Source organism: Cavia porcellus, unplaced genomic scaffold, assembly GCF_034190915.1.
Source record: "Cavia porcellus strain 051 isolate PalLab524CR breed Dunkin Hartley unplaced genomic scaffold, mCavPor4.1 scaffold_2, whole genome shotgun sequence".
Taxonomy (NCBI): Eukaryota; Metazoa; Chordata; class Mammalia; order Rodentia; family Caviidae; genus Cavia; species Cavia porcellus.
In genome coordinates this window covers 97,716,071-97,727,872 of record NW_026947485.1, presented here as the reverse complement: position 1 = coordinate 97,727,872, position 11,802 = coordinate 97,716,071, and the positions used below count along the sequence as shown (strand labels likewise).

The 11,802-nt window shown below is 39.0% G+C and overlaps 1 protein-coding gene across 4 annotated transcripts in view; it reads left to right on the top strand.

Annotated features, from left to right (window-relative positions):
• The first annotated feature begins 2,444 nt into the window (after positions 1-2,444).
• The window catches only part of Eef1akmt2 (EEF1A lysine methyltransferase 2), a 98,548-nt gene continuing 89,190 nt past the window's right edge, over positions 2,445-11,802 (top strand). For 2 of the 4 annotated variants that reach the window (XR_010046269.1, XM_003479618.5), the window contains exons 1-3: positions 2,446-2,653; positions 3,711-3,776; positions 4,420-4,534. Coding sequence is in view for 3 of the 4 variants with exons in the window: in XM_003479618.5 (XP_003479666.1) it covers positions 2,532-2,653; positions 3,711-3,776; positions 4,420-4,534 (303 nt within the window). In the remaining variant the exon portion in view is untranslated. Of the gene's footprint in view, positions 2,654-3,708; positions 3,777-4,419; positions 4,539-11,802 lie in introns of those variants that run through there. The other 2 variants (XM_023561574.2, XM_013143373.3) reach the window with 2 other exon arrangements.

Here is an 11,802-nt window from a genome sequence, read left to right as displayed (position 1 = left end):
TTGCCAGGTGGGCACTTATACTATTGAGCTATATTCCCAGCCCCATTAAATTATGATTGAAGTTCAAATTGGCTTAACTCTATGGTCCATGATCAGGAAGAAAAATGCAAAGGAAAGGGAGGAATAATGTCAGACACTAAAGGAAAGAAAAATTGGCTGAGTCTTGGAGGCCTTTTGGGGTAAGAAAAGGGAGCCAGGCAGACCTGAAGCCTTAAGAGAGGCCAAGTGCTGAACAACTCCCGTGATGTTCGTTCAGAAGCTGCTACCATGATGCCAGTGTGCAGTGAGCCTGAGCAGAGAGAAGAAAACAAGGGCTGTGGTGACAGACTAGAGAAATGTCCCTGAGTTTGGAGATTAAGAGGAGACTGAGCAGAGAGGGAAGAAGAGGCATAATGCTCCACTGAATTTACTGAGTTAATGTAACAAGAGACACCCAGGCAGCTGCAAGAAAAGTATGGAGTGATGGCAAGAGAATGGAATTGCAAGTGACTACAGGGTTGGGGCTAGAAGTGTTTTGGGTTTTGAAGTTTTGAGATTTTAGAATATTTGCATAGAATTTAATTATTGAACTGCCCTATCTGAAATCTGAAATGCTTCCAAATCTGAAATATTTAAGTACAAAGTTTCAGATTTTGAAGCAATTTGAACTTTGCTCAACCTATAACAAAAATGATAGGCATTAGGGATGCTCAACCTATAGTAAGAATGATAGCTAAAAAAATGATAGCTAACATTTACTGAACACTTACTGTATGCTGGGCCCCATTCTAAGCTCTTAACAGGTACTATGTATTAGCCAATCTTCCTTACAGAAATTCATTTTAAATTTCATTATATAGTTAAAGAGACTGATCATGTTTACTGAGCATTTATCGTGTGCCTGGCAGGTAAGATTTGACCAGGCTGATCTCATTTACAGCTCTCTACAGCCATCCAATATCCCTTGTAAAGTCTCAGTTTAGAGCAGGCTATGTTGGGAAAACAAGGAGGGTTTTCAAGTACTGTGGTTAGTGGTGCGGATTGCTGCAGAGTCAAGAAAGGGAAAGCTCTGCTCTTGAACCTGGATTTTCCTAGTTAAAAAGTGTTTGACTTTTTGAAGCAGTTATGGGTGATTCAGGCGCCAGTTTGTGGGCATGAGACAACTGAGGAGACAGGTAACCTAAAGTGCTTAAAGTCTCTCTCCTGCCTCATGTAATGGGCACCCAATCAGAAGGACTGTGTCTCTTGGCACATTCCTACTTGTCTGTGAGGATGGGCATCTTAGTTGATTGAGCTTTTCCTCCCCCTACCAAGAATTCCTTTGCCTAGGGTGACCAGAGATGGCACCCCCACAGACTTGAGGCCTAAACAGCCAGATTAATCCGGCCTGGAGCCATGGAAGGAGCTCTGTATATATCGTGGGATTTTTCCAGGGCTCCATACCAACAACTGTTTATTCAAAGCAAAAACATATTAAGTGTTGGCAAGACACCAGGCTGAAGATGAGCTTATCTTTCATGGGTGTTTCTTAATTAGAACCTAAAAGTTAAAAAACCCACTCAGTCACACTCAAAACTTGCTTTCTTTAGCTTCTAGAGTCTAGAGAAGATCAAAATAATGCCGCCCAAAGCAGCATTAATCGGCCACAGTATCAGGTGGTTTTACTGCTCTGTAATAGGGTTATTTACGCTCTTTCTTGAGTTCTTTAATCAGTATGCACATGGATTCTCATCAGCCTTTACTCATAGTTGCCTGAAGATCTTCCCTAACTCTTTCAGAGATACTCTTTCTCACACTGATCCCCGCGGCTGGTGTACTGTGGAGAAACGGAGAGCATTCATTTCCCTGGTCATAAACCCTCATATGCACTTGGTAACAAGTCAGAGGAAGCCAGAATGCTCTTTCCAAGCCAAAATCCCTGCCACAAATGAAATTACCTTCTTGGCCAGGAAGCCAAAAATGCGATGGGCCGTCCTACCCTTCCCATATGTGCTCACGATGTGATGCCATGAAGTGGCTCAACTCCATTTGAGTTGAATGCTGCCTGCTTTTGGTGTTTTGGCTTTCCTTCTGCTAGACATTTCCAAAATGCTGTATTTTGTCAGTCTTTTTTTTTTTTTTTTTTTTTGGTCGTTTTCGTTTTTACCGGTACCGGGGATCGAACTCATGAATGTCTGCTTGCAAGGCAGGCGCTTATGCCGCTGAGCTGAATCCCCAGGCCCCTAAAATGCTGTATCTTGAATGGTCTCTCACAAAAAACGCTACGCAAATATAGTTGCACTTAGACCTCGACGGAGGGGGTGCCACTGACGCACGCTGGTGAACACAGAGTGGAAAGTGAGATTGCAGACCAGCCCTGTGCTACAGGTCTGGGAGAAAATGAGAAGTCGCATCCCTCAACCCCAACCAGAGCCGGCCGCCCGGAAGAGTAGAGAAGCCACCTTCTACCGCCTAGAGAGGCCACCTCCTCCCCCACCCCCGCCCCCTGTGTCCGCTCTGCCTGCGCCGCGTCTCTATGGCGGCCCCAACGGCTCACTTCTTGGCTGAGGAAAATGAACGCGGGCGCTGAAGTTGACCATAGTTGCGCTACGGTTGCTGCGCTACCGGCAAGGTCCCGAGAAGACAGTCTCGAGGAGGATAGCTTTGTCCCATCGGCGCTGGGGACCCGAGAGCAGTGAGTGCGGCACGGAGTCAGGGGAAGTTGAACGTCGCAGGGGGGCAAGGACACCCGGGAATAGAAGTATCCTCGGGGTTTGAGGGGAGGAGCATGAAGGGCAGCTTTGGGACGTTTAAGAAGGTTTGAAAAGAGGAATCCCTGGAGCCACTTTGCGGGGAGTTTAACGGGTTTTCAGGAGAAGGGATTTGTGGGTGCGGGACGGACTCAGAAGCTCTTGGGGAGGCCTTGTAGGGGTGTTGAACTGGCACAGGTTTGGGAGAAAGAGGGGTGAAGCTGGCGAAGAGGGCTGGTGGACAAGGGTAAGGACTTTAGCTGAAAATGCTAAAGGATGTGAGACCTGGAGGGGTAGGTGACTTGAGGAAGGGAGTGAGGATATGGTGGAGCATGGGGTGGGGATAAGAGAAAGTGATTGGAGGTAAAATAAAGGCTCAGTAATTGCTTAGTGAATTAACAGACGAATGAATGAATATGGGGGAACCTTAGGTTCAAAAGTAACTTGGATGAAAGGAAGCAGAGATTATAGAGAGAGAAGGCATACAAGAGGGAAGTACAGTACTTGAGAGGACTAAAAGAAAACATAAACATAGGCTTATAATACAGGAGGATGTGGAGACAAATAACAGAGGAAGTAGACTGGTTTAGGATTTAACCTTTAAGTAGATTTTATCTTTGATGGGTTTTCCTGTATGAAAATACTGTATTTGCGCATTGAAGGCCAGATACTTGATAACAACTAACTCTGTGCTTGCACAGTTTTGGACCTGGGTCTGGGACTTAAGAAGCTTGGATAATTGTTTCTTTGTACTTTTTAAAGCTAAAATTTACATAGCATTTATGCATCAGATATTGTAAGTGCTTTACATACATGCGTAAACTTATTCTGCTTGCCCACACTTTATTCTTTTAACCTTAGGATGTTAAGAATTTGAACTATGTGCACTTATTGCATTATTAACAATGTTGTAAACTTCTCTGTGATATATTGGAAGCATATATTTAATTCATAACACTGTTTAATTCTAGAATCTCACCTTGTATTTTATTGTTTACATAGTTGGAATGCTGTCTATGAGAGAGAACTACAAACTTTCCAAGAATATGGAGATGTGGGAGAAATCTGGTGAGTTAGAAAAATTATGATTTATAATATTATATTGAAATGATTATGTGTGCTTACACCAGAGGAAGGCAACCTAAAAGTCTAGGAATCCTGGATTGAGTCTGGCTTAAGTGGGTAGAATTAAAAGTATCTTTTCTTTCTAATGATGTACATTTAAATTGATTGGGAAATTACTTTTGTTCTGTAGTTGTCTTTTATCAGTAAGCAATAATTTTGATCCATCAGCCTGTACTGATCAAGAAAACAGATGTTGGGGGCTGGGGATTTAGCTCAGCGGCATAAGCACCTGCCTTGCAAGCAGGCGGTCGTGAGTTTGATCCCCGGTACCGATAAAAATGAAAAAAGACAAAAAGAAAGAAAGAAAGAAAGAAAACAGATGTTGGGACAATATTTTCGAGTGTTATTGCTAACAAACTGACTTGTCTGTTCTGCAGTCATGTAGCAAGTAATCGACTTGTCTATTCTGTTCTATTTTTGAAGGTATTTTCTCATAAGTAACTATAGAGACAAAAGTCACACAGTCACAGATAGTACTTATGTTCAAAAAAAGCCTTAATTGAGCATATGATATAAACACTTTAAGTGGAATATAGCTGTAACTTTTGCTCTATTTGTCATTTGTAACTGATTCCGTTTTTAACAGGTTTGGTGAAGAGAGTATGACTCGACTAATAAGGTGGATGGAGAAACACAAGATCCCATTGGATGCATCAGTGCTTGATATTGGAACTGGAAATGGTGTTTTCCTGGTTGAACTTGTTGGTACTTTTAGTATTCATGTGTTTGAGCCAAACTTTGAATGAGATTTCTAAAAAGTCTTGCAACTGATGTTAAACATTTAAATATAAAATAGTAGTAAAGTAGTTGTGTCATTTTGAGAAAGCACATGATACAAGAAGAAAACTGAATGGATTGTGAGAAGCACTAAGAGAATGGTACCAGTCATTATACTGAAAAACAATCCCCAAATCTATAATTCCAGATGTTGCTATTTCAGAAGATCAAAATCCCAAAAGTCCTAACTCTTCCCCCATCACAATTTAGGCAAATTACAATCTCTCTTTCTTCCTCTCACACTTTCTTTCCTCTTTCTTGATACCAGGAATCGAATTTACAACCTTGTGCTTGCCAGACAGTTACTGTGCCACTGAGCTATATCCCCAGCCCAAGATTACAGTATCAAATGTTGAAATCCTGGAAGCCAAAATCTTGAAAATCACAATTCCTACTGAAAAAAAGGCTAATTTAAGAGCTATAGAAAGCAGCATACTAGGGAATTGATAAGTGTATTTTTAGTTGTGTAGATGAAAGTCTCATCCTGTTAGGTAGAATGTACACTAACAAACCTGGTTAAGCATTATCTTGGGCCTGTCTGTGAGGATGTTTCCAGTGGAGACTAGTATCTTGAGTCTGGATATGTGGAGAATATCCACCTCATTGTGGGTAGGCATCATCCAGTATGCCTGAGGTCTCGAGAGAACAGCTACAGAAAGTGAATTGGTCTCTTTGTGGTAGGACAGAGTTTTCTGCAACTGTTGTGAACATCAGCTTCTTGGCATCTAAGACTTAACATCAGTTGATCCTAGTCCTCAGGCTTTTTTGGTCTTGGACTAAGATTTGCACCATTGGTTTCCCTGCTTTTCAGGTCTTTGGGCTTGGACTAAGCCATGCTATTGGCATCTCAAGTTTTCAGATTGTCTTTCGTGGGACTTCTCAGCCACAATAATAATGTGAGCCAATTCCCCCAATAACTTTTCTCTTATACTTTACTGGTTTTGTCTCTGGAGAACCTTGAGATAGATTTGCTGTTGGGGAAAATATTGTTACTTTGTTGTTCTGATTATTATTTCTTACTGTGTTCCTTTCAACACAATGGAAGGAATCTGTGAGTTTGTTCTTTTGAAAAAAGGCTGTGATGAGTTTGGTGCTCTTAGGACACTTCATGGTGAAAGGTAAAACTTTGAAAGCTAATTATTGGTGTTGTGAAAAAAATATTGTTTAGTTGTAATAACGAGATTTTCTTTTTGTAATACTGGGGATTGAACCTATAGCCTCATGTATGCTATATCCCCAGCCTTAACCAGACTTTCAGATGGATAACATATGCTTAGAAAATTTATAGATCAGATTTTCTCTCTAAATAAAAGTACAGTGTCTCTAAGACCAAAAAAGTGAGAATAGGGGTCTGGGGATATAGCTCAGTGGCAAAGCATCTGCCTGGCAACCATAAGGTTGTGAGTTCGATCCCCGGTACCAAAAAAAAAAAAAAAAGAAAAAAAAATGCAGGTAACAAATACAAGCAATCTCTGTTCAGATTATTCACTTCTGTACTATTTCTGTACATTTGTCCATACCACCATGTTTACTTTAAAAATATATGCTTTTTAAGCCAGGCAGAGTGGCTCACACCGTAGTCCCAGTACTTAGGAGGCTGAGGCAGGAAGATTGTACTGAGTTCGAGACCAGCGTAGGCTACAAAGTGAGCTCAGGGCCAGCCTGAACTGCCTAGAGAGACTGTGTCTCAAAAAGACCAAAAAAAAAATTTTTTTTTAGCCCAGAAAAATCTAGCCTGATGTGGTGGTGCACACCTAAAATCCCAGCACTACAGAGGCTGAGGCAGGAGGATCTTTGCAAGTTTGAGACCAGCCAGGGCTAAGAAGTGAGCTCAAGGCCAGCCTAAAGTACATAGCCAGACCCTGTCTCAAAAAGACAAAAAAAAAAAAAAAAAAAAAAGAATCTGATGAGTTTATTACTTTCTGAATCAAAGGCACTTGAAAATATACCGTTAGTGTTAGAAAACACATTAAATGGGCTTAGAGATTTGACTGTTGAAGAATGTAGACTTCTTGTATTTACACTAAGTCAAACTTTGAAAAACCAGTGGATGCCTCATTTTGCCTAATAGATGGCACTTTCAAAACCATCGCTGGTGTTCATTTTTTTTAAAATCAGGTACATATAATTTATGCCCTTGTTTGGTCTAAAAATTCTAGAAGTTATCTGCTTCTTTATTAATGACTAGAAAAACAGACTTTTTAAAGGTTTGTTTCAATATTTAGGGAAGAAAATGAGTTTCAGTTGAATTCTCAAATCATACTGACAGGTTGGAATTATGTGTGATCAGAACTTCTAAAAGTAGCTGGGCATGGTGGCTCATGCCTGTAGTTCCAGCTATTCGGGAGGCTAAAGTGGGAGGATCACTTGAGTCCAGGAGTTCTGGGCTGCAGTGCGCTATGCCAATTGGGTGTCTGCACTAAGTTCGGCATCAATATGGTGACCTCCCCGGAGCAGGGGACCACCAGGTTGCCTAAGGAGGGGTGAACCGGCCCAGGTTGGAAACGGAGCAGGTCAAAACTCCCGTGCTGATCAGTAGTGGGATTGCGCCTGTGAATAGCCACTGCACTCCAGCCTGGGCAATATAGTGAGACCCTGTCTCTTAAAAAAAAAACTTCTAGAAGTGAATGTCAGGGCGTTACTGAGAAAAGTTCTTTTTTTTTGCTTAGCACAATGTGTTTGACAGAAAATTCACATGAATATTGGTCATGTGAAATGGTAATGATGCAAACTTAAGTTTAAATGTGTCATTTGTCATTGTTGGCATTCCTTCCAGCTGATGAAATTCCAGGTTTTAATAAATTAGAGCCAGAGCCAGGTATGGTGGTGCATATCTGTAATCCTGGCACTCAGGATCCTAGGATAAGATCATGAATTCAAGGTCATTTTGAGCTACACAGCAAATTCAAGGCTGGACTAGACTACATAGTAAGACTGTATCTCATAAAAGTAAGCAAGCAAATGAAAGAAAGAAAAAAAGAGGTATGCTTATCTGAAGAAGCCAGTGAAGTTATTGACTTGTTTGAAAATAATTACATGCCTGGCAAGTTAAGAAGATAGTGCAGTGGTACTGCTGTTCTGTAGCCAGTGTTTCTGTCAAACTTGTGGTATACACTGTATATGAGTGCATACAGAATGGATTTCTGTGTACCAAAACATCATAGAGGGCCGGGAATATAGCTTGGTGGCACCATGCCTGCCTGGCAAGTGCAGGGTCCTGAGTTCAATTCCCAGGACCAAAAAAAAATCTTTAAACTCTTTAAAAATGTAAATAAATGCCTTTTAACACAATGTTTAAAAATTTTGTTATTTTTTTTGGTACTGGCGATCGAACTCATGATCTCACACTTGCCAGGAAAGTACTTGTTCCATTGAGCTAAATCCCCAACCCTGGAGGTGTATTTTTGGGATTTTGATCTTTCAGGACTTTATACTTCAGGACTTTTGATCTTTTGGGATTTCAACATTTAGGATGATGGTGTTTGGACTGTGTCTTTTGGAATTATGATTGAAACCCCTAAAACAAGCCAAGGGATCTGAGTCCTAGTCCTGGTTCTTCTGGCTGTATTCTTGACCTTGAGCAGGCTACTGGAAGTTTTGGGTAGGTCTCGATTGTTTTTTTCTAACTCAAAAATTCTGGAAATCTTTACATGTAATAGAAAAATGATTGTTTGCAATTCTAATATGAAGTTAGGTGATTGTATAGTTTGAAAAGGGCATTTTGTCCAAGGAACCAAGTTTTGGTACAGGTTGCACTGCTAGCTATCACTGTATACCTGTAGTGTGCTCATTGCTTTGGAGAAAGTGTTGGAGTTAGGTTTCATCCTAGATGGTTTTACAGTCTGCTTTATAAGTGTATACACATAAAAATGAAATGTACTGAGTGACTACCATGAGCTGAACTTAATGTTATGCACTGAAAACATGAAAATTTAAATCTTCTGCTTGAATTGTTCATAGACAATAGAGAATGCAATGACAAGTTAATCTATAGCTTGATGGGTGTGATAATAGCTCTTTTGGGGGCTGAATATAGGCTCTATTTGGGGGTTTATAGTGTTGGATACTGAGGAAATACGAAGTCATGATTTCTTTTGTCTCTAAAAGTAGCCATTGTCCTCTAACATTAACCCAGATGAGTCTTAACTTCATAGCTTAATTTCCCTGTTTTTAAATGTATAAGTGGGTCTCTAGTATGTGCTCTTGGGTCTTTCAACGTTCTGTGAGATTGAATCAAGTGTTTGTAGCAGAAGTTAAATTCACTGCTGTACAGGTTTCCTTTTCTGACTGTACCACAATTTTATTTATTCATCTCCTGTTTTTACCTGTATATTTTTCGGGTTTTAATAGTTTGCTTGTGAAGGCTGAATATTTATCCTTTAATAAGTTTGTGGATTCTTTAGATTTTCTATGTAATTGTGTACAATGTGATAATTTCCATTTTATTTGTTCCTTTTAAATCTTCTATAACTTTTTTTCCCTGTTACATTGTCTCCTAGTAAATGTTGAAAAGAAATAGTAATATAATCTTTGTCTTTTTTCCCCTTTTCACTCTTAGGTGTGATGTTAACTTACAGGTTTGTTTTGTAGATAACTCCATATCAACTGAGGAAGTTTCCTTCTATTTTTATTTAGCTAAGATGAAATATATATATATTTCTTACAAATCTTGTTGTTTATCAGATATTTTTCCTGTATTGAGATAATCATGATTTTTTCTCTTATAGTCTATTGTTGTTGAGTTAGATTGATCCATTTTCAAATGTTAAGTGCCTTATTATAAACCCAATTTATTTATATTACTGGATTCAACTTAATATTTTGTTTAAAACTTTTATAATTTTGTCCATTTGTCCATGATATAGATTGTTCTGTAATTTACTCTTCTTGTAACATTCCTGTCAGCTTTTGGCGACAGGTTATGCTGACATTATTAAGTGAGATTTTGTTTTTTAAGAATTTAAGATTGATGTTATTTCTCCCTTAAATTTTTAGTAGAATTCACTGGTAAAACCACTTAGACCAGTGATGCTGAACCTTTTAGAGCTTTCTTTCCTTTTTTTTTTATCTTTACCCCATACGGCCTTGAACTCACAGCAATCCTCTTGCCTCAGCTTCCTGTGTGCTGAGATCATGGGCATGCACCACCACACCTAGTTTAGAGCTTTTATTGACATAATGGCTCACTGCAGTATGCTTGCCATACATAGATTTGTCATCACTGAACCACTAACCGAGATGTTGGGTAGCTTACAAGAAGTTTTTTTTTATGTGTACTTACTGAATAAAATCTAATTTATATTGAAAAGTGAGCATGTCACAAGCGTAGAGTGTTTTTGAGACAGGATCTTGCTATGTAGTTCAGTCTAGTCTTGAACTCACGGCGATCCTCCTGCTTCAGCCTCTTGCCTGAGTGCTGGGACTGCAGTTGTGTACCACCATTGCCCACTTCAAGTGTAGCGCTCTTGCAAAATAAATACCTTTGTGTTTCTCACTAGCCTGATAAAGAGATAAAATATTGCCTGCACTGCTTCTATGGTGCCCTTCTTTTGTCCTTCCCTTGTCTCCTTTGAAAGGTAAACCATTGTTTTGACGTCTGTCATTGTAAGCTAGCTGTTTTTGGTACAGGTGCAGTGGTTTCTCATCGGTGTTTTAATTTACATTTCCCTAATGACTAATAAGCACATTTTCATGTGCTTGTTTGCCACCTCAGTTTGCCTTATGGAACTTTGGCATTGCAAATGTTTTCAATATGTGTTTTGCCCTTTTACTTCTTAATGCAATCTTTTGATGAACAGACACTCTTTGATTTTACTAAAGCTTTTTATATAATTGTATGTATGTATGTATGTATGTATGTATATATTTTTGTACATCTTTGCATACTGCAGATTGACCCCAGAGCTTTGTGCATTGCAGGCAAGTACTTTATTATTTTTTTTTTGTCTTTTTTGTTTTTATTGGTACCAGGGATCGAACTCAGGACTGCCTGCTTGCAAGGCAGGAGCTTATACCACTGAGCTAAATCCCCAGCCCTAGGCAAGTACTTTAACATTGAACTGTATCCTCAGTGCTTTTTTTTTTTTTTTTTTAAATAATGCTTTTGAATACCATTTAAGAACATTTAAGAAATCTTTGCTTACCAAGAATCATAAAAGTATTTTCTTACATTGCTTCAGGAACCTTCATTATTTTCTTCATATGTTGTTTCCCATTAACTGTTGTATGTAGCATGAAGTTTATTTCCTGCTCTATGAATATCCAGATAACCTTGCATTATTTATTGAAGCATCTTGCCCTTCTACCACTACCCTGCAGTATGTCTGTCATAAGTAATAGTATATGTTTGGGGCTATTTATGGATTCTTCCTGTGTTCCTTTCGAAGTCTATCTTTATCCTGAGGCCATGTTTTTCTAATCCCTCCAGTGTTACAAGTTCTCCAACTTTGATCTCTTTCCTATTCTTTTTGTCTTTTTTGAGACAGGGTCTCGCTATGCAGTTGAGGCTGGCCTTGAGCTCACTTTGTAGCCCAGGCTGGTCTCAAACTCGAAACAATCCTCCTACCTCAGCCTCCCAAGTGCTGGGATTACAGGCATGAGCCACCATGCCCGGCCTCTTTCCTATTCTTATGTTGGCTATTGGCAATTAGCTCTTTGAATATATATTTAAATTTTAGAATGAATTTACTACTTCATTGGCTGTGGAAGGAATGGCATTTTGTTTGGGGTATGATGTATCAGTGGATCAATTTAAAAAGAATGCTGGAGATGTAGCTCAGCAGTATAGTGCCTGCCTGGCAAGTGCGAGGTCGTAAGTTTGATTTCTGATACAAAAAAAAAGGAATGATGTACATCTTTATAGTATTTAATATATGAATCTGAATATATGATATATTTCTTCACTTATCTACTAGAGTCATTATTCTCTCTTAGAGATATTTTATGGTTTTCTCTGTAGAGAGCCTACAAATCTTTTATTAGATTCATCCCTAGGTATTTCATTTTTTTTTTTCTTGGATGCAATTGTTATCATACTTTTTTAAAATTTTATTTTCTAATAGCTTATTGCTAGTACATAAAAATATTAACAAGTTTTTATATTGATCATGTATTCTTATTTACATATAGATTCTTTTGGATTGTGTACATTTACGATAATGTCACATATACATAATAGTTTTGTTCCTAATCA